Source organism: Lissotriton vulgaris, chromosome 11, assembly GCF_964263255.1.
Source record: "Lissotriton vulgaris chromosome 11, aLisVul1.2, whole genome shotgun sequence".
Classification (NCBI taxonomy): domain Eukaryota; kingdom Metazoa; phylum Chordata; class Amphibia; order Caudata; family Salamandridae; genus Lissotriton; species Lissotriton vulgaris.
Window position 1 is genome coordinate 963,490,685 of NC_141699.1, and position 20,822 is coordinate 963,511,506.

General features: G+C 39.0%; 1 protein-coding gene across 1 annotated transcript in view; it reads right to left on the reverse strand.

Annotated features, from left to right (window-relative positions):
* LOC147683762 (arylacetamide deacetylase-like) overlaps positions 1-20,822 on the reverse strand; it is a 190,801-nt gene that overhangs the window by 106,129 nt on the left and 63,850 nt on the right. Inside the window, exon 2 of the mRNA XM_086944131.1 lies at positions 20,071-20,293. Coding sequence (XP_086800257.1) covers positions 20,071-20,293 — 223 coding nt within the window. The remainder of the gene's footprint in view (positions 1-20,070; positions 20,294-20,822) is intronic.

Here is a 20,822-nt window from a genome sequence, read left to right on the forward strand (position 1 = left end):
CTTAAACTGTATATTTTCTTGCTCAACATTTTCTACACTGCACAGTCCCACATTCTCTTCCACATTTTCTTCTATTAATCTCTCACTTTCTCCACTGTCTTCCTGAGGACCAAAGTAACTAATCTCAATTTCATCACAAACTTTTGTTACATCTGATACAGATCCACGCAAAAGAGCACTCTTCAACTTTTTTAACATTAGTGCTGGACTTTTCGCGTAATACAATGTTCTGACTAATTTCCTCATCTGAGTATGATGAACTGCTAACATCCTGAAATGGTGGAAAACACTTTGACATACGTTTTTAGAAACACAAGGTAGAGAATGACCTTGCAAACCAGTATTTTCTCTCACTCTGCAAGGGTCTAGTCCTTGTAACATCTTAATCTTTTGTTTAACACTTTTCTTGGTATAATTGCATAAGAAATTGCATAAAAAATCTATAGATTCTTGCTGCACACTGCAAATACTACGACAATTCCAAGTGTATACTGGAGCTTTAGGACGTCTTCTTAAAACTTCACCAGCTAACACCTCTTCTGCATTTCTAGGAACAATTTTCTCTTTCTCAATAGGACAACCATTTCTAACCTCATAAGCACGACCAGTAGTGTCAACTGCATGCAACAAATCATTACTCTGAAGATAATTTTCTTCATTAAAAAAGGCTCAGAACTTGAACTATGTTTCCATTCACCCAAAAAAACTCACAAAAAATACTTTTGTTAATTAGTCTTCTCCACCTACTTTTGCCCTTCATTAAATGGATTGGTTTATCTAGTGCTCTAATTCTATTGATTACTAAAATAAACAGTTTTCTTTTCAATTCCAAAGCTTTCTCAACTACATTTTCTATAGCTTTCTTCTACTTATAAAATACTGTTTTTTTCTTATATACCTTAATTTCTTTCATTAAATTTGATACCAATCTATTATACAATATTTTTTTCCTAATTTGCATGAATTGATTTTTCCTCCTTGTACTGTACACAGTTTTGTCTGTACTTGATTTTCCATTATTCTTTTCTTTATTAGTGATTTTTTTTTCGTTGCAGATACACTAAAGACATTTTTCTGTTTCTGAACACTACTCTTAGTCTTTAATATTTTCCTCAAAAAAGTGCTCCTGCTTTTACCAGGACTTTCTTTCTGTTTGTTAAGACATCTCTCTTCATGTAAATCTTCTTGGTGATTTCTCTTCAAATACACACTTTTCTTTTGTTGCTTCCTCTTTTGGTACTTCGCTGGCATGATGCAGTATTTTTAGTATCGATAAACACAACCTATAATTAAAAAATATATATAACAAAAATAAGTAATCAAATATTCTATTATATTACTTACAAGAACAGAGTGAGGAGTATGAGGACAAACCTCGGACTATAAAAATAAGAGGACTTACAACAAAAGAACAAGGAGTATGAAACAAGGAAAATTTTATAAAAATTGAGAGTATAAATAGACAGTACAATATAACAGAATAATGAAACAGCCGCGGCATGTGGAGGGAGTTGCGATGGGGCAGGCAGGTGGGGCGGAGGAGGGGCAGGGTGAGGAGTGATAAACAACGGAATCTGGGGGCACATTACCAACAAGTAGTGATATTTATCGCTAAATAGGGGAAGCGACAATTTTTTTCATTGCTGCCTATCGCTGGATATGTTAGCGGAGAAAACATGCTATTAGCAACGTTTTTCTCCATTGTACTAAAATATCCAGCGATAGCGTGAAATGTGTGAATATCACTGAGAATACAGCGATATTCAAGCATTAGAGACGAAATGGTCTTAGCCATGTTATCCACCTCCCATTGGATAACATGGCTAAGAACTGGTCGGGGCAGGTGTTAGTATTTGGAGATATTCGGGGTTAGCTCGAATATTTCCAACTCTAAGCCTGCCTTGCTAATAGGCAATAGCGATGTTAGCGACTGCTTTCAGTTGCTAACTGGTTGGGTACGCCCACTTTGCACGTCATTAGCGATAAACATCGCTGACATGCAAAGCGGGCCCCAAACTGCTCGATATCGCCTAAAAGCTGTCGCTAACATCAGTTAGAGACAGGTTATTAATAGGGCGATAGAATTATCGCCGCTTAGCGGCCGAAAACGGATGATAAATCGGCGATAATTGCCTATCGCCCCCCTTGGTAATATGCCCCCTGGATCATTGCAGGTAAGTAAATAATTAAATTAATAAAATTAATTTCAGGACATATTATCAACAAAAGGCGATCGATTATCGTCGTTTTTATCGGCAGGAAAATGCCAATAAAGCGACGATAATGAGCTTGATAATATGCCCTTGAGAATTTCCATACCAGCCCAGGTTAACACTAGAACTTGGGCTTCTATAGCAATTTACAAGAACCTATTATCAAGCCCATTTTCGCCGTTTTATCAGCAGTTTCCTGCCCATAAAACATCGATAATTTTAACACTGGTCCTTAATAATATGCCCGTCAGAGCAATATTATCAGTATAGGGCGATACATTACCACAGCTTTCACCGGCAGGAAACTGCCACTAAAGCGGCGATAATGGTCTCGATAATATATCCTTGTGAATTCCCATAGAAGCCCAGGTTAACACCATAACCTGGGTTTCTATGGGAAGTCACAAGGATATATTATCGAGAGCATTATCACCGCTTTACCGGAAGTTTCCTGTCGATAAAAGCGGAGATAATGTATCATCCTTTATTGATAATATGGCCCATAATCCCTTAATGTACATAGAGGCACAAAATGATATTAAAGAAAAAAACATAACAGCATGCGTTATAGCAAAACACATTTACTACTATAAAACGTTTAACAACGGATGAATATAGGAGGATATTATCAATACAGGCGATAACATTATCAACACTTTATCAGCAGCTTCCTGCCGATAAAGTGGCGATAATTTTATCGCTGAGTCTTGATAATATACCCCATAATTCGTTAATGTACAAAGATGCACCACACACCCACACTCCCAAACAACTTTTCAACTCACCTTTCAAATTGAATTCTAGATTAACAGGAATACCACTCACACAGTGGATATTCTTCTACAAAATCTCTGGAGTTCAGTGTTTGCAGCACAACCGTCAAATTGAACATTTTCCCTCTCATTTTACGCATACATACATATAAATAACCAATTAAAATCCTGTACACATTAATTCAAAAGAAAACACACATTTCTATTGGTTTAACATTCCAAACCTTTCCAACTAATAGAACTTTCAACCCTTCCCCCGTTCCACAATCTGCCAGTTACCATAGAAACACTTCAAGGAACACCTAACTCAGCACACAGGTGAAAAGTTCATCATACATTGTTGCAAATTAAAACAGCAAGTGTGCTTGACTGGAGAATATACCAGCCTATCTTATGTAATGTTCTTTTCTATCACTTTTTCTTAACCAATAAAAATAAGGCTTTTAAAAAACAGAAACATGGATCCTAGTTTTCTGTAAAATGTTGTCAAACAACCAATCACTCTTTTCTTTTTTTGAAAACGGCATGTTGTCCACCATTTTAGAAAAATCTTACTTTTCAAACTACCATTTCATTTACAGACGCCATCAGAGTGCATCCAGACCTCTCTTCAGAATGCTTACAGAGTGGATTGTGGGACACAGCTATATTTTCTGGAGTCAAAGGTACGCACAACAGAAAAGAATTCACAAGGACCTAGCTTTACCAAATGTAGACATTAAATTGATTGGACAGAGAGGATTAAAGTTGTACCAATTGATGCCATTGGTGAAATCCTTTATGCATCTCCAAATCCCTGACCTCATAATTGTGCACTGTGGTGGCAAGACCTAGGCAATTTGACTGGGGTAGCTCTGGAAATGCTCATGAAGGACACCTTTGCCCAATTGATGATACTGTTCCCCAAAACTGTCTTTGTATATTCTAATATATGCTATAGGCAGAAATGGAAGCGGTCCAACCACTATTGTTCACAGTTTGAAAAAGCTAGGAAACATGTGAATAAATCTGTTTCTGCCTTTCTCCGAGACTATCGAATGGGGTCCATTTACAACAACAATCTGCATTTCAATATGCATGGCATCTATACTACTTGGTCTCGGAATGGTTTCTGACTGAATCAGATTCGGGGAGTCCAACCAACTGATTACAATGGTTCCGAACACCTTTCGGTCGGACTCCCATTGACTGCAATAGGACCTGTGTTCTGACTGACTACACAGGCTCTCATTGAAAAAATGGGAGGGTGGGGTAAATTGTGCACCCTGTGGCAGGCACCTTATGGTGCCTGCCACACTGTGCATGGTATTGAAAAGGGGCCCCATGGGTACCCCCACGGGGTCCATTTGTCGGGCCCCGGGTGAAGGGGGCTGCTATGGCCCCCAAAGTAGGATTCCGAAAGCCAATCCATGTCAGACAACCGATTCGGAAAGGCTGTCCGAATCCAACATCGTAATATGTCGGTCGGAAACGTGCTAAGTAGACCCTTACGAGTCGGCTCCCGATGACTCGGTTACTCCAAATGCAGTTCGGAACCGAGTCGGAAAGTCCGAATGATTTCTGACTATCGTAATCGGGCGGTCAGAAGGTTTTGCGAATTGGTCGGAAAGACGGGTTCCGAATCGGATTCGGATGAACCCGAATGCCATTCAGATCCTTTCTGACCGACATCGTAATCAGCCCCATAGTATCCTCCAGTACAAGCAGATTTATAAGTTCATATATGATCAGTACTTTTTTTACTTAGTTGTTCAACAGTGAAATATAGTGGAAACTGGAAATTCCAGCCTCTCTTTACTCTTCTAAACTTGGGACCAGACATACTAAGGATTTGTGCAAGGGCTTATGTGACTCTGAGTGAGGCATACAAAACTCTACAAAGAGCAGTGACTAATCAACCTTCTTCTGCAACACATATTTTACATTGACAGTTAACCCTCATACTTCATCATTCTCTTGCACTGGAGGGTTGTGTCTGGAGACAGCCAGTACAAAACCTTAGATTTTAGTAAAACAGATACAATCAAAGAGCCAAGTGGCATATCATATGATATGGGTACATGTAACTTATGTTGTTTATCCTAAAGCAGGCATTTTACATATTTGACTCCTGTGCTGGTCTTCACAGAGCAGACTTCCTTTTTTGACACAGCTCTGAATGATGCAGAACAGCCAGATTTAGGGTGAGTTCTGCAAGTGACGTAATCGTCAGGTGACTCTTACTAACGCTGGGTGTGCCATATTTCATGCAATGGTCAGTTGCATGAAAGACAGTAAATATAAAATATGGATTCCCTTGTGGCATCAAGAGAAAAAGACTGATACTTGGGCTTATTAAAATCTTTGGGTTGTATGACGGTACAACTCAGGTAAAGACATAGTATGCCTTTACCATGCATTTTTTACCGTACATGTTTTTACCACGAACATGCTTTTACAGTGCATGCCGTTACCATGCATTGTTTTTACTTATACAAACCATGTATTTGTGGGGAAGAACCCCACACCCCCAACTTACCTTAAATGGTAAAGGTATGCGCTGTAAAGGCATGCAAGTGGCAAAAATATGCATGCTAAAAAATGTGTGGTAAAGGCACAACGTGGTAAAAACCTTGATGTAAAGGCTGTTTCACAATTCCTTGTCATACCAGCTTTCTTGAAGCCACAAAGATCAAAATATTGCAAATTTAGTGAATCTGAAAATTAAAAAAATTATGTATCGACTAGCTATGTTCCACAAGATGCAGTTTAGTCATATTAAGTTTGCCTTTTTCAAATGTTTTTTGCCTTCTTATGTTCTGCTGCCATTCTCCACAGTACCTACCAGCCAGGACCAATCATTTATTTCCTATGGCCTAAGAAACATCTCTAACTCAGTGTATCAGGTATCTGCATTTCTTCAAGACATAGAATTCAAGTGCCTTAAAAGGGTCCTAAGTAGTGTTTGAAAATGAGCTCAGTGCATTTGCATGACAGTGAATTCTTTTGTCAATTTGCAGTGCCTTGAAGATTTCTCGGTGGGCTTAAATTATATCCACTAAGTCCTCATTGTCATAGTTACTAATGTTAGTTCATGCAATCATTTCTGAAAGCTACTAATGCAATATTAACAAATTTGACATAAGTCTGGTCCTCAAATCATATTTGAAAGTCAAAGGATAGTATCATGATTGAATTTAACATGATTACCATTAGACATGTAAGTTGTATCTAGTAGCACATGCTGTGCATAACCAGCATTTGGAGGGGCAAGTACTTAGATTGATTTCCTTGGGACTCTTACTAGGATTGTTCCATGTCCTCCCATGGGTGTTAAGCTTCCTGAGCCTTAAGTGATGGTCTATTAATGACGTACTACTCCATGTTGATTCATCCACCTGTTTTGCTGGTAAATCAGGCCTCTGAACAGATGTGAGCAAGTTATGTATTCCGTTTTACACGATTGAGACCTTCCAGGGTTGCCCGCTACATACCCAATAACAAACATCTAGGATTGCCTGGTTATATTCTGTGGATTATAAGTTGTGGGAGCTTTCCTCAAGGCTTTCAAATGATATTCTCTGTGGCCACTTTCTCTTGTAGTGTAGTTCCTATATTCCCAATAGGCTCTGCGCATTGGAATAATATAAACAGCAGTGTAGACGTAGGACTGAGGTCATCTAGGTCTCTACTGACTATATTAGACTTAATTAGTTTTGCCTGCTAGCTCAGAGGTCACTACAAACTTTCTCGAATGTTCAGTAAAGGGTTACCCATCCTGATTTAGACAAGAAGGGATTAGCTTCTGACAACCATATAACATGACAACTTTGCTCCCTCAGAATAAAGAGTGTATCTCTAGAGTCGTGTGAAAACAATAGACAACTATTTCACTCAGTCAATCGTGCATGCTTAGTTCCACCAGAGTGCAGAGAAATAGAGAGACAAGTGTTTTCAATTAAAGGAGTTATTTTATTGAGCAGTCTTCTTTCTCATGCAAGAGAAATGAATTGCCACAATTGCAATACTTATTATGAAGTAAAGTGCGTACAGTAAAAGTAGTATTATGAAATAATACTGTAAAAGCATTGATATGGTTTCTTAGCCATACAATACTTTAAAATGGATAATATATATACATACATAAAAACATTGACTAACGAACTCAACTAGTGCTTCTAAGATACGCCTACACCAGTGTACCTGACCTAAGCCTAATAGGTGGGAAGGAGTAAGTAAGTTGCAGTTTTAAGTTAAGTTAAGTTTTTGCCAAGTATCGGAATCAAGAATTCTCTCTAAGGTTTTAATCAGCTCCGTACCTTGGTTATAGAATGAAGGAGGTCTTGTATCTCGCTTCTCAGGACTCCATTTCCCAGCAACCCGTGAGGGTGACTTGGGAACACCGGAGCTGGATTTTCTCGGCTGGAGAAAAAGACAGTGTCTCTCTCAGTGCGTCAAAGGGAGGGGTGGTTTCCTTCGGCTCTCCGCAACAGCTGGGCTCTCGGGCAAGTAGAACGTCGCTCTGCTCCCAACCACTGTGTGTTTGCTTAAGGCAACGTTGGTATATTTATACCTGAAAGGTGCCGGGTTTGACGTAAGGTTGGACATAAGACGTCACCAAGAACTAACAGTTCTTACTGGACTCCAGGAGTTCTTATGCAAATCAAAACAAGAGCAGGGGGTTTTCCCGGGCTGCTGGTGGCTTGGTTTCTTTAAAGAACGCATTGTGCTTTCTAGGAGTCTATGGGAGTAGCCTTGCCGTATTTGGACTGCATGGGCTATTACTAAATGTGGATGTGATTCCTATGCCTTTATAAGGATATTATTTGTTATAACCACATAAGGGCATGAATCGGGAATATCGAATTAGGGTCCTAGATAGAAATACAACACCCACTCCACGTATTAATGTCCATCATTACTAAATAATAAGCAATATAAACATATAACGATGCATGTGTGTTTTCCAACCCACCCCAAAATACAATATTGCATTTGAAATGGTGTATGGTTCATACACAAAACAGAGTATTGGTACTGTACGCTCCTCAAGCAGTGTTATCATTCAGTTAAATGCATATATATCAGCTGAACGAATTGCAAAAATTACACATGAAATGGCTCTGTATACAAAAAAGAAGGTTGAGACCATTTCATCACATATTTATATGATACTGTACATGTGCTAGAGGCTGAGGTAAATATTGTCTCTAAAGTCTCTAAAAATAGAAACTCTGTTCTCTAAGAATAGTTCTACTTTAAGCAGAGTACCATGTGCCAGAAAAAAAGTAAATATTTTTGAAGTGAAAGAAAAATAATTTCGCTTTCAGGGGGAGAGAAAAAAATTGTTCCAAATGTTTTCAGTAGAATTGTTTAACAAAACTGAAGGCCGAATTCAAAGTTCAGGCAACGCTGTGTGCTCATTGTTTTTAAAAGTTATTCTCGTTGTTAGGAGAGAACATCATATCAGACAGACTCGCAAAAAATTGGTCTACAACATCAGGTGAAAGTTCGACCAAGTTTGAAAATACTGTAACTGTGCAGTTCTCTGCGTGATTGCTATCATCGATGTTTGGATCAGCAATGCTCACAGAAGGTTGTACCTGTTTGGTGCTGCTTTCCTCTCGTACTTCACCGCCACCTACTCGTAATGGTGAAGTCTGAACGAATGCCGTCATCAGAATAGGTAGCCGCTGGGGACAACACGTTGCATGAGTCGTTACTGGACAAAGCAAAGCGTCAATATCCATTGGTACTGCTGATGGTAGTGTAAGACAGACGTCCAACACGCATTCTTCTCCGCATAGCAGACATCGAAGCACAGGTAAGATGCAATCCTGCCAGATTGGTCTAAATGAAAGAAACCAAGTTGTCCTCAGATCTCTTAGCCGGGCCAATCCGAGGACCTTAGTGATACGGTCTCGGTATCGTATTGCTAGGATCGTTTCTTCCATCGTTGCTGGAGTCTTGTCTGTGGATTGGCTTGCCATATCGGAGCAGAAGGAACAAAAATAAAATTCCTGCCACGAGTCCCAAAATTAAAGGTAGGCCGCCAAAGACAGAATGTACAAAATTCGGGAAGATGCCCAGAACTGTTTCAAAGGGTGCTAACAGTCCCAAAAAACTGTCTTAAATACATGTGCGATGCCACTGGTATCAGACATGTTTAAGATTTGGCTTAACATTTCTATGAAATGCACGGGGCAATTTGTTGATAAAAGGTTATGTATCTCTGCTGCTGTCCTTGCAACTTGCAGTTCATACGTTTCTTTGGACGAGGTCAGAGGCACAGTAGTCTGTAAAAGAATAGACTTCATTCTGCTTAAAGTATCAATTCGAATAGAAGAGATATTCACATGAGGCCATATTGCCGCCTCCATGTCTGGATTGCTGTTTGGATACAATACTTGCATACAGCAAACGACCCTGGAAGTAACAGTTACGAGATAGCATTATCCTGGCACAATTCCACAACAGCTGTGGTCATTTATTAAAACGTAGCTACTGTTGGAAAGTTGTTTGAAAAATGGTTCTATCTGTGTTGCAGGAGTGCCTTGCAGATGACATGAAAGGTTATTTGAAGACCCTTCGCAAGTTCCATGCAAGTTAATACCTTGACACAGAAGTGTACCGCCTAGTGATTTTTTACAATTATTACCACTAAGGAATACCTCCTTTATCCCTTCACTATAACATTTGTGTGTGTAAGGTAAATCCCAGGTTGATTTGATGTATCCTTTACCCAACCTTTCATACTGGCCTGCTGGTATATATTCTTGGCAATATTTAAACTGGAAAGTTGTTATCGGAATTGTAATTGTTCCGTGTATTATCCATTCAATGACAGGTCTTTCTGACATTGTCAATGGTAATCTCTCAAGTTTTTCAATGCTCAGAATCGTATAGTCTGCTCCTTTTTGTGCCAAACTGATTTGTTTATCAGTAAGGTTAAAGATAGAAAGTAATGACGTTATGTTGATTAGACGCCATGGCAGGTAGCCTGAACATAGGTTTTGCAACATCCAGCCAAGCTGTACAATAGAACGCAATTGGGACTGACCATGTTGTAACATTAGTAAGTCTTGTTCTATTATATCAAAGGCAGATGATACAATACTGTCCAGTGAATATATTCTGGAGGACAGAGTCGTTAACCCATTGTCCATTACAGAAAGTGATTTTTCCAAATTTATACGATCAATTTCTCGTATTTTTTCTGCTGTTTCAATTTACGTTACTTTCCAAGCTTCGTTGTATGCAGCGTATATACCGGCCGCTATAAAACGTTTTTGACGCTGTTTGCGAGGTCCCATTATGAAATCTCGCAAGTCAGCACCTTCTTTAAGTAAAGTCAAGTGTTGCTTAATTTCAGCCAGTGTGGATTTCTGTAGCCACTCAAGGCATAATTTCCCTACACTGTATGTTGTAACTATCCCTGAATGTTGTATCTGGGAATATCTTGGGTCTGGCCTGGTCATTTTTAACCCCTGTTTTTTGTTCAGGAATCTATCTTGACAGTTGTTTGTGTCTGTGGGCCAGATCAACCATTTTTTCCAATCAGGATTTGTTCTGTTTTGGTGAAAAATATGGGATACGTCTATTTCCACATCCGTAGTGCTATTACTATCAGGTATGGGCTTTGGAATAGACGGTTTGTTTAAGTCTTTTCTCTTAGCTAAGCCAAGACAAGTAGTTTGTTGGATGGTATCATTCAGGAATATTGTTTGTTCTGGGATCATGCAGGCTCTAAATAATGATTCTAGACCTTGTACCTGCCAGTCTTTTGTACCACAGATGGTTTTTGTTTCAATGTTATTTTTTCAAAATTCAAAACCAAATGTAGACATTTTGTCATAACATTTTTTAGAATAAATCAATCTAGTATTTGTCAACATTGCTTTCATTCCTGTCTTATTTAACAGTTTAAAATAATACGTTTCTGGATCACTATTGTTAAACCCTGAGAAGTATGAAAAATGTCTTCGAGCTGCCTTTTGGCGGAGTTGGACAATGTTCCTATTGATATTGATTATAACTAAAAACATTTCTAGGTTGAGCAGATTTATGCAAATAGTGATGTCCATAGTGATTGTAACAGTATAATTCTTCATAATTTGATGAACCCTGTAAATAATCCTGTTCTGTGAATTTAGCTGACATTACTAAATCTGACATCATATTATTAATATTATCAAAGTCCCAATCATCAGAAAAAGAACTTGGTACCACAAAGTTACTTAAGGAAACCTTAAACTGGTGTAGATACTTCAAGAGCTCAATTGGGCCATAAATATCATAGTCAGTTCTGTCCCATGCTATACCACCAGTTAAAGGCTTTGCTGTAATGTTCAATGATGATAGCTCTCTTTTCTCGATGTGAGATGATCTGTGAGACTTTAGGACCAAGTTGATGTTCTGACTTGCTGTGTCCATTGCACTATATTTTCCATCAATGAATTTACCCAAGCATAAAACCATGATGAGCCAAAGCAGGAGGAAAAGTACACCTAACACAATCCAAAATTCAATCCATGGTGAAATCAGATATGTTTCTTTCAGTTGGTGAAAAAGCTCGGTCATTTTTTCTTTGAAAGTTTTTGTTGCTGGCTTGTCTCCGTGTTCACTTGGATCATCGGAAAAGTCATCAAAGTTGATAAAATAGCTAGATGCTGTTCTGTCAATTGGTGGGATTGCTTCCGGATTTCCATTAATCTTTGCATTTTCTTTTGTTACATTTGTACATTCTGATGCTACATCATTGTAGATTGGTGTATCATCACGAATTGTTGCAATTTGAGTTTCAAGAGGTACCAGTTCTATGGCTTTGTTGCATAGTCCTTTTTTATTTACTGCAGGTTTATCGAATGTGATTAGTCTCTCAGTTTGAACCTCTTAGATTGTAGCAAAGTTTGGTCTTCTGCTATTTCTTGGTAGTCCACTGGGCCTGCTATTTATTATTGGCCACATGTTTGTGGTTTCACCAGATTGATGGAAACAATTCTGTTTTCTTTTTTTACCAGCAAGTGGTGGTAGTACTACTGATCTTGTTCCACTGACAGCTAAGACAGGTACTGCTTTTCTGTAAGAAGGCCCAAATTCCTTCTTCACCGTGATCTTTTCTCCGACCAGATCCCCAATCTTCGGAATCCAGACAGGTCTTGCTGGGACAGGTGGTTCTTCAGTGGTTATTGGCTTAAACCTTCTGTTACTTAGATTCTCTCTTGTTTCATTCAAGTCCTGTAAAACAGCCAAATGATCTTTGATATCAAAGGTTTTTTCTTTTACCATTGAAGTTTGACGATCCAGATCCTGGATAATCATTCTAGTACCAAACAAAAGTTCGTACGGACTGATACCTCCTAGAGAATTTCTTGGCATGTTATTAAGACTATGTTGGACACTTATTAAATGTTTGACCCACCCATCACCCGAACCTAATACCCTCGCCATTATAGATTGCTTTATGTCAAGTTTTTTTCTTTCCACTACCGCATTTCCCTCAGGATGGAAGGGAGAAGAGTACCGCAATGCAATGCCCATGCTGGCCATGGCCTCCTTGTAAGCCCGAGAGCTAAACGCAGGTCCCTGGTCAGAATGTAGCATGCCAATTGCGTATGTGCCGATAAAGACTCGCAAATCTTTTATAACAGTTCTGGCGTCAGCCGAGCGCTGGGGCCTACATTTTCAAGTGAATTTTGTCTTAATAATTATGGGGACGTATTTCTCCGGCTGGATTTCTGCGTATAGATCGCCTGATGCTTTCTAATAAAGGTGTCCTGGCAATAGTCTGGTCCGGTTCACAACTGCGATCTCTGTTGCAGTCTGGACAATCCATTGCAAATTTGTAAATTTGCAAGCTCATTTCGGGCCACCAGCATTCTGATTGTAATTCTATTAGAGATTTCAAGATCTCTTGGTGCCTCGGACCCAGTCCCATGTGTGCGTCTTCAATCAAGAAAACTCTCCGGTTCGTGTTTGGAATTACTCTATCCCCCACCCCAGGGATTTGAGCAAAAGGAACGGAGTTTGCATCAATTATGTATGTATTGGATAGTTGAGAGGTAATGCTGCATAATCGCCTTTTAATGAGGCTTTTACCGCCAGCATGGTTTCTCCATCTATGTGTTTTTTAGAACGCATTTTTGTGGCTACGGAAGCCGGTTGAACCGCTTCCGCTGTGGCTCTGTTAGCCAATGAATTCCCTGCAACGTGAACACCATCACATTGATGCCTCAGTGTATGTATCACGTGAGTTTTTAGTAGTTCTTTCTTTAAAAGAACTACTTGTTCCTAAGGCGTTTTATGCTTTATTGTGGCACCTGTGTCATCTTTGTAACCGTTTTTGCTCCATGTCTGTATGTCACTATTGTATGACTTGACGCAGTAATGCGAATCGCACACTATCAGTGTGGGGAATTCGCGATCGGCATTTTCAAGCGCCATCTTTAAAGATCTTATTTCAGCTCGCTGAGCTGAACAGTTTCTGAGTGATTCAGTTTTGGTAATCATTGGTTTGAATTTACCAGAGCGCCAGCGACCTTTAACAATAGCGCATGCTGCATTGTAGGATTTTTTCTCTACATCGTAATGTTGTGCAAATCTGTCCATATAGATTACACGGGTATATTGTTCGAGAGGCAGAATTTCGATTGGCAGAGGATATTCCTGTTCGTATTCTAAATCGTCTAGTTTTTTCATTTTCAGGTCAAAATAGTATTTCACGTCTTCTGCAGCAAGAGAATTTTCCCATTTTATCCATTTTGGATCTAATGCCACTGCATTTAGATTGCGTGGACTTGTTAATGCCTCAAGGGCTGATTCTGCTGTATAAACAGTTATTCTCTTGCCTTGGGCTAGGGCTCTTTCTCTTGCTACAGCAGTTTGAACCGCTGTCAGAATTTTTTCTGTAGAACTGAATTTCATTTCAGGTTGAGTGTACAAATGTGATTTGTAAGCTATAGGTACCATTTCTCCCTCATTAGAGGTCAGGTATGTGAATCCGCATCTTCCTGGGATGACTCAGATTACAAGGTTGCGTACGTTTTCGCGAGTTTGCAATTTTGTTTTAGCTAACAAGTCTGTTTGTAATGATCTTAAAATTTCTGTGTGTTTCTGAGTCCAATGTATTGGTTTGAAATCAGGTTTTATCAATTCATAGAGAGGTTTAACCCTCTCTGCATAATTTAGAATGTATGTTCTACTGAAATTCAGGAAGCCTAGTATTGATTGTAAATTTTTCAGCGTTTTTGGTGCTTGGAGTACTGCGCACTTCTCTAGGAAGTTGTCTGCCAGGCTTTTGCCTTCACTTGATAATTCATATCCTAGAAATAGGACTGTTAGATGGGCAATTCTTGACTTTTTAAAGTTGAATTTGTAACCCTCTGATGCGAACCCAAGTATTATGGGGTTCACTCTTTTTAAGTGAGTCTCCAGGTCATCGTCTGTAAGATAGATGTCATCGACATAGGATAATGCCTCATCTTCATATATTTGTAGTAACTCTGTTACCCTTGCTGAGAATATTCCTGGGCTATTCTTGAATCCCTGTGGGAGTCGGCAAAATTGTTTTTGCGACCCCATTATTGAGAAAGCGGTCAAATACCTGCTTTCAGGTGCAATGTTTTGACAGAAGAATCCATTAGATATATCTAATGTCGTTTTATATTATTTGCGCACAATGTTATTCATTAGTGCTGCACTGTGTGAGTTTTGTACTGCAAAAGTTTTGAAGCAGGAGTTTAAATGTCTGTAGTCCAAAACTAGGCGATATGAATTGTCTGGCTTGGAGACAGGAAACAAGGGATTGTTCATTTGTGAGGTGCATGTTTCAATCACCCCTTGATATTCAAGTTGATCTAAGATCTCCCTGACTTGCTTTTTAGCTTCTTGTTTAACTGGGTACTGCCTTTGTGCAGTAGGTTGATTTTTTTAACTGGATTTTGTGGGGAGGAGAATCCTCGTCCCATCCTACATGATTTTTATATAAAGCAGGGGCTTGGGCCACTGCCCATTTTCTTGCAAATGTGTATTTTTTATGAATAGGAATATGATTTGAGAAGGCAGGCATAATAATTTCTTCGCCATGAGGGCACTCCCTGACAAACTCTGGTGGCCAGTCTTTTTCAGCTAACAGGATGTCATAGCCTTTAGAAAGTTTCTCCCAAAAGAGACCTTTTATTTTCCTAGTTTTATCTCCCTCTATACGTAATGTTATTTCATATAGTTTATGGGGCACGCTAACTCGTGTGTCTGCAGTTTCCACCTGAATGCATTCATTTGTGTCCACTGTCTCCAGAAGATTCATCAGGATCTTGCGAGCTATTGTCTCTTCTGCTGCGCTGTCTAGCATTGTCTGGGCCCACTCTCCGTTTTTCAGTTGTGTCCTCAGAATCCTCAGCATATTTAATTTTAATACTTGCTACCTTCTTTCTGGGAAATTGTGATTTTTTATTTTGATGAGCAGGTTCTTTGTCTTTGGACTTGACGTGCTCTTCCTTGTGTTCTGACCGTCCTCTTCTTTCCGATTTCTGTGAGGAAGTCTGAAAAGATCGAGAGGGATGTGTATCAATATCTTGATATCTATCAGGTTTTCTCAATTTATCCCTATCTCTAAGGTTGTATCTTTTCTCAGAGGGTTCCCTTTGGGGAGACTTGCCTCTTCGGCCAGGAGATCTTTCTCACCGTTGAGGAGACCTTCCTCTGGACTGGAAACGTTTTTCCTTGGGAGTGGATTGTTTATTACCATCCAAACCCTTTTTTGGAGTATTTAGATTATTTTTAATAAATGTTTTTTCAGGATTTTCAGTTAGTTGGGGTTTTACTGGTTTCCCACCCAAATTATCTCTTCCTAGCTCTTCATAGGATTTTTCTATGATTCTGGCAAGTTCAAATGGTTGGTCTGTTATATCTGTCTCCTTCAATTTTTGGAGGTACGTTATATCGTCCATTGCCAATTGAACTAATTCTCTATATGCCTTTGTTAATTCTTTTAGCTTAACTAGGAGTTCTTCGCTTGACATTGTTTCAATGTCTGGGTGTGTTGCGTAGCTGGCTAGAACCGGCCACGTGGCTCCTGGTCTACCTAGTGGACCGTGTCTAGTGATGTGATTTTGATGTTTTAGGGCGCCTTTAAACCAGAGAAGGTGCTCTTGGTAAGTTAGTGGGATTTCAACATCCTCGAAAGGAGTGTATTCATCCGGAGGTTCCTCTATTTTGTAATAGTGGAAATCTTTTGTCACAGCGTGTGCTGCTGGAAAATATATCCATGAATAGAATACCTCTGTCTGCCGAAACTCATGTGCCTCTTTCACGAATATAACCGTACCACCTCTTGGTGATAGTCCATTTTCTATAAGTTTAAGAGTTATAGTTCTTCTTACATTAACCGGAATGATTATAGCATTCGGGTCATTCTCTTGGATGGTTGTGTCATCCGCTAGGAGTTGATCTTCTATTTTAGCTTGCTCTCTTTCATCTTCACTTTCTCCCATTTTACTGACAAAAAGTTTTGTTGCAGATCAAGTTTCAAGGAAACAAAGACTAGGTGCACAATATTTTGGAACACTGTATCCTTCAACGTTGACTAAACCAGAAACTAATACATAGGATTCTCATCCTACTAAGTTCCGGCGGATATTAACCTTTTACCCACTCCAGAAGTCTATTGGAGTTTTTACGGGAGAAAGGGGGTCTGTGTGATAAGCACGACTGAGTTACTCTAGTGTCTTGCATTAGATTATCGCCTTAACAAACGTTGGGCGCCATGTAGTGTAGTTCCTATATTCCCAATAGGCTCTGCGCATTGGAATAATATAAACAGCAGTGTAGACGTGGGACTGAGGTCATCTAGGTCTCTACTGACTATATTAGACTTAATTCGTTTTGCCAGCTAGCTCAGAGGTCACTAGAAACTTTCTTGAATGTTCAGGAAAGGGTTACCCATCCTGATTTAGACAAGAAGGGATTAGCTTCTGACAACCATATAACATGACAACTTTGCTCCCTCAGAATAAAGAGTGTATCTCTAGAGTCGTGTGAAAACAATAGACAGCTATTTCACTCAGTCAATCGTGCATGCTTAGTTCCACCAGAGTGCAGAGAAATAGAGAGACAGGCGTTTTCAATAAAAGGTGTTATTTTATTGAGCAGTCTTCTTTCTCATGCAAGAGAAATGAATTGCCACAATTGCAATACTTATTATGAAGTAAAGTGAGTACAGTAAAAGTAGTATTATGAAATAATACTGTAAAAGCATTGATATGGTTTCTTAGCCATACAATACTTTAAAATGGATAAAATATATACATACATAATAACATTGACTAACAAACTCAACTGGTGCTTCTAAGATATGCCTACCCCAGTGTACCTGACCTAAGCCTAATACGTGGGAAGGAGTAAGTAAGTTGCAGTTTTAAGTTAAGTTAAGTTTTTGCCAAGTATCGGAATCAAGAATTCTCTCTAAGGTTTTAATCAGCTACGAACCTTGGTTATAGAATGAAACAGGTCTTGTATCTCGCTTCTCAGGACTCGATCTCCCAGCAACCCGCGAGGGTGACTTGGGAACACCGGAGCTGGATTTTCTCGGCTGGAGAAATAGACAGCGTCTCTCTCAGTGCGTCAAAGGGAGGGGCGGTTTCCTTCAGCTCTCCGCAACAGCTGGGCTCTCGGGCAAGTAGAACGTCGCTCTGCTCCCAACCACTGTGTGTTTGCTTAAGGCAACATTGGTATATTTATACCTGAAAGGTGCCGGGTTTGACGTAAGGTTGGACATAAGACGTCACCAAGAACTAACAGTTCTTTCTGGACTCCAGGAGTTCTTGTGCAAATCAAAACAAGAGCAGTGGGTTTTCCCGGGCTGCTGGTGGCTTGGTTTGTTAAAAGAAGGCGTTGTGCTTTCTAGGAGTCTATGGGAGTAGCCTTGCCATATTTGGACTGCATGGGCTATTACTAAATATGGACGTGATTCCTATGCCTTTATAAGGATATTATTTGTTATAACCACATAAGGGCATGAATCGGGAATATCTAATTAGGGTCCTAGATAGAAATACAACACTCTTACCTACAACATAATTTAAATAAATAGGGGTTTCCACATTTTACTCACCAACATGTTATCCACTAATTTAACCTCTACTCAGATTGGTGTGAGCTAACCTTGGCTATCCATACCTTCTCTTATAGATTAATCACTATACGTGACAGCACCATTTACCTTATTGCTCATGAAAATAAAGATACACCTTTATGCTGTACAGGACCCTGAAACCTTAAATAGTTTTTATAGTACGTTTCCTTCTCCTCTTCAAATGGCCCTATCTGAGCAGTGATGAGCAATTGGTGGTGCATCAGGTTTGAAACCATCTACATTCCTATTTGGGTTGTTAACAGTTGTGCCCAATAGTTCTTGTAAATTGCCCAAATTATCTAAAATCAGACTGCAACTCAATACTCCCCAAATGGATGCCCACTTTGGAATGGAATACCTTATAAGGTAACTTATTGAATCTATCATCAAATGAAATGATGCAGTTTGCCAGTGTCCCTTTGGAAATCTATCTTTTAAATGTATTCCATTTAGAGCATGAGCTGTGGCATTCAGTATTGAACAAAGATTCGCAATAACCTTCAGCTCTGCAAAAACGGCTCTCTGTATGATCTTTAACATTCATATTTGTGAGCTCAAATAATGTCATTGCTGCCTTTCCAGGGCATGTTTGTGCCACAAAAAATATAGGCGAATAAGGGAGGGGCGGCATAACCAGAGGTTCTTAATGGCCCCCATAGATAGAGGTAGAAAGAAGGTCATGGAGAATCTGGGACATAATTGCGAAATCAATGGGTCTATGATCTCTTTTTCATGTCTCTCTTCTTGTGTGCTATAGTAGTCGTAACTGGGACATACCCGGCAGATGGAAGGGGCAGTGACTTTTAACTTGTTTTTTCAATTCTGCCATACTTTTTAAAAGGCAGAGATAGAACCCTAATCCAAACAAATACTCATACATTTTTTGTGTACTGTGGATGGTTTTAGACATCATAAGAATGACCTTATTCAAACCTGGTGGGAGGATCATTGTTTACTTGCCCAACCTGTCATGTAGAGTATCATGAATGGAATAACCCAAGGGAAAAAAAGTACTGCCCACTATTCTACTGGCCATATTCCTCAGCCAAACTATAGACATCTCTACTCAAGGAAACAATGTAGACGGTATATGGTGGTGATCAATTATAGCCTAGGGCAATTACTCAGAATGAAACAATTATTGCTTGAATTTTGATTTAATGAGAAATTACCTACTAATCAACACATTTTTCTAGAAATAGCAGCCAATACACATTTTTACAATTCCTTCTGTTTTTGCTTCAGGATCTCTGGACATGAACTTCATGATACAAACAAAAAGTCTTAGGACATAAACAAATAACCACAGTAATAAAACAAACAGCTGCTACAGGTAGGGTTATACAATATCAATCAATGTATTGTCCCCCAATGGTTTTCAAGACTATAAGTGTTTATATAATAATTGTAGGTCATATTCCACCTAGAATGTAGTCACACTTGCAAGAAGTCAACTGGAGAAACATCCACTAATTTTCTTACATCCTGACGAACACATGAATTAGTCCAAAATCCATTTTACATAGATAGACTCCTCTTCTTCTAAGACTCTACAAGTGTTGGCTGTATTTGATTCTGGCCTTCTAAGGAAAAAACGAAACAGAAGAAAACACATACTGAAAACACCTCAGTTTTGGGTACATGCACTCTACTTCTTCCTGGACTTATCCATCATGTGAAGGACCCGTAAACGTAATGGGGGTGAAGAACGAATGTGAAAACTCTAGGGTCCTCCTCTACAGCCTCGTCAGTGTTCAACTTCACCTGAAGTCACTGAGCGAGGTTTGGAGAGGAGGTAAATCACAAAGCCAGAGCAACAATTGCACATTGTAGATGAGGTAAATGATGTAAATGACAGCAGTCTCTTTCAAATTTCATTCATCTCACTACTTAGAATAATAAATGATAAACTAAAAATAAATAAGCATTAATTATCTTATTTCATTAAGTGACATCATTTTAGTATGTGACGTACCGGGACTTCCTATGCACCATCCTCCACCATGGAAATAAATCATTGCTCTCCTTTGAGTATGTGAGGACTTTTTTGGAACATATAAATGAACAGGAACATTATTAAATGTTGTCTTCGTCACTGTGACATTTTCATCTGATGTTGCAGGGGCATTGTTAGATGAAATAGCAAGCTTCATAATGTCCATGTAATCTACCATCCCAATCATATCAGTAAACTCTGCCTGCAAAAAATAAAACAATATATTTCAGCATCCTATAATCCATGTAATAAATGTAATTTACATGTCAAACTTAGAATGCCATATCACATATTTCCCAAAACAAAAACAATGTTACCAATTCAGTTGCATTCAAATGCTTGGTAAGTAAGTAAATTCTTTATTGCATGATTAATAAAAATCTTTGCAATTGAGCTAAAAATACATAATTGAGAACTTTTGCAAAGCACATAGAGAAAACAGATCATTTCATTACAATATCATTGGTGTGAAGGCCTTTCGAAATTTGCGATATTGTTATATATGAATATATAAATATTTACAGAAAATTATTAAACATCTTAAAACCCTCCATAGTTAAAAAAGTTTAAAAACCCAGAGTTTCCTTTCAGACAAATGTCAATTTGTACTTTTTATGCTTACAGTTCCGTGAAAGTTCGCTAACAAATTTGACTGGAGTAAGACCTTTACAGGCAAAGATTATTAGCCCGGCGTCTGATTTTTTCCAGTTCGAGTGCTGGCAAGGGGCTTT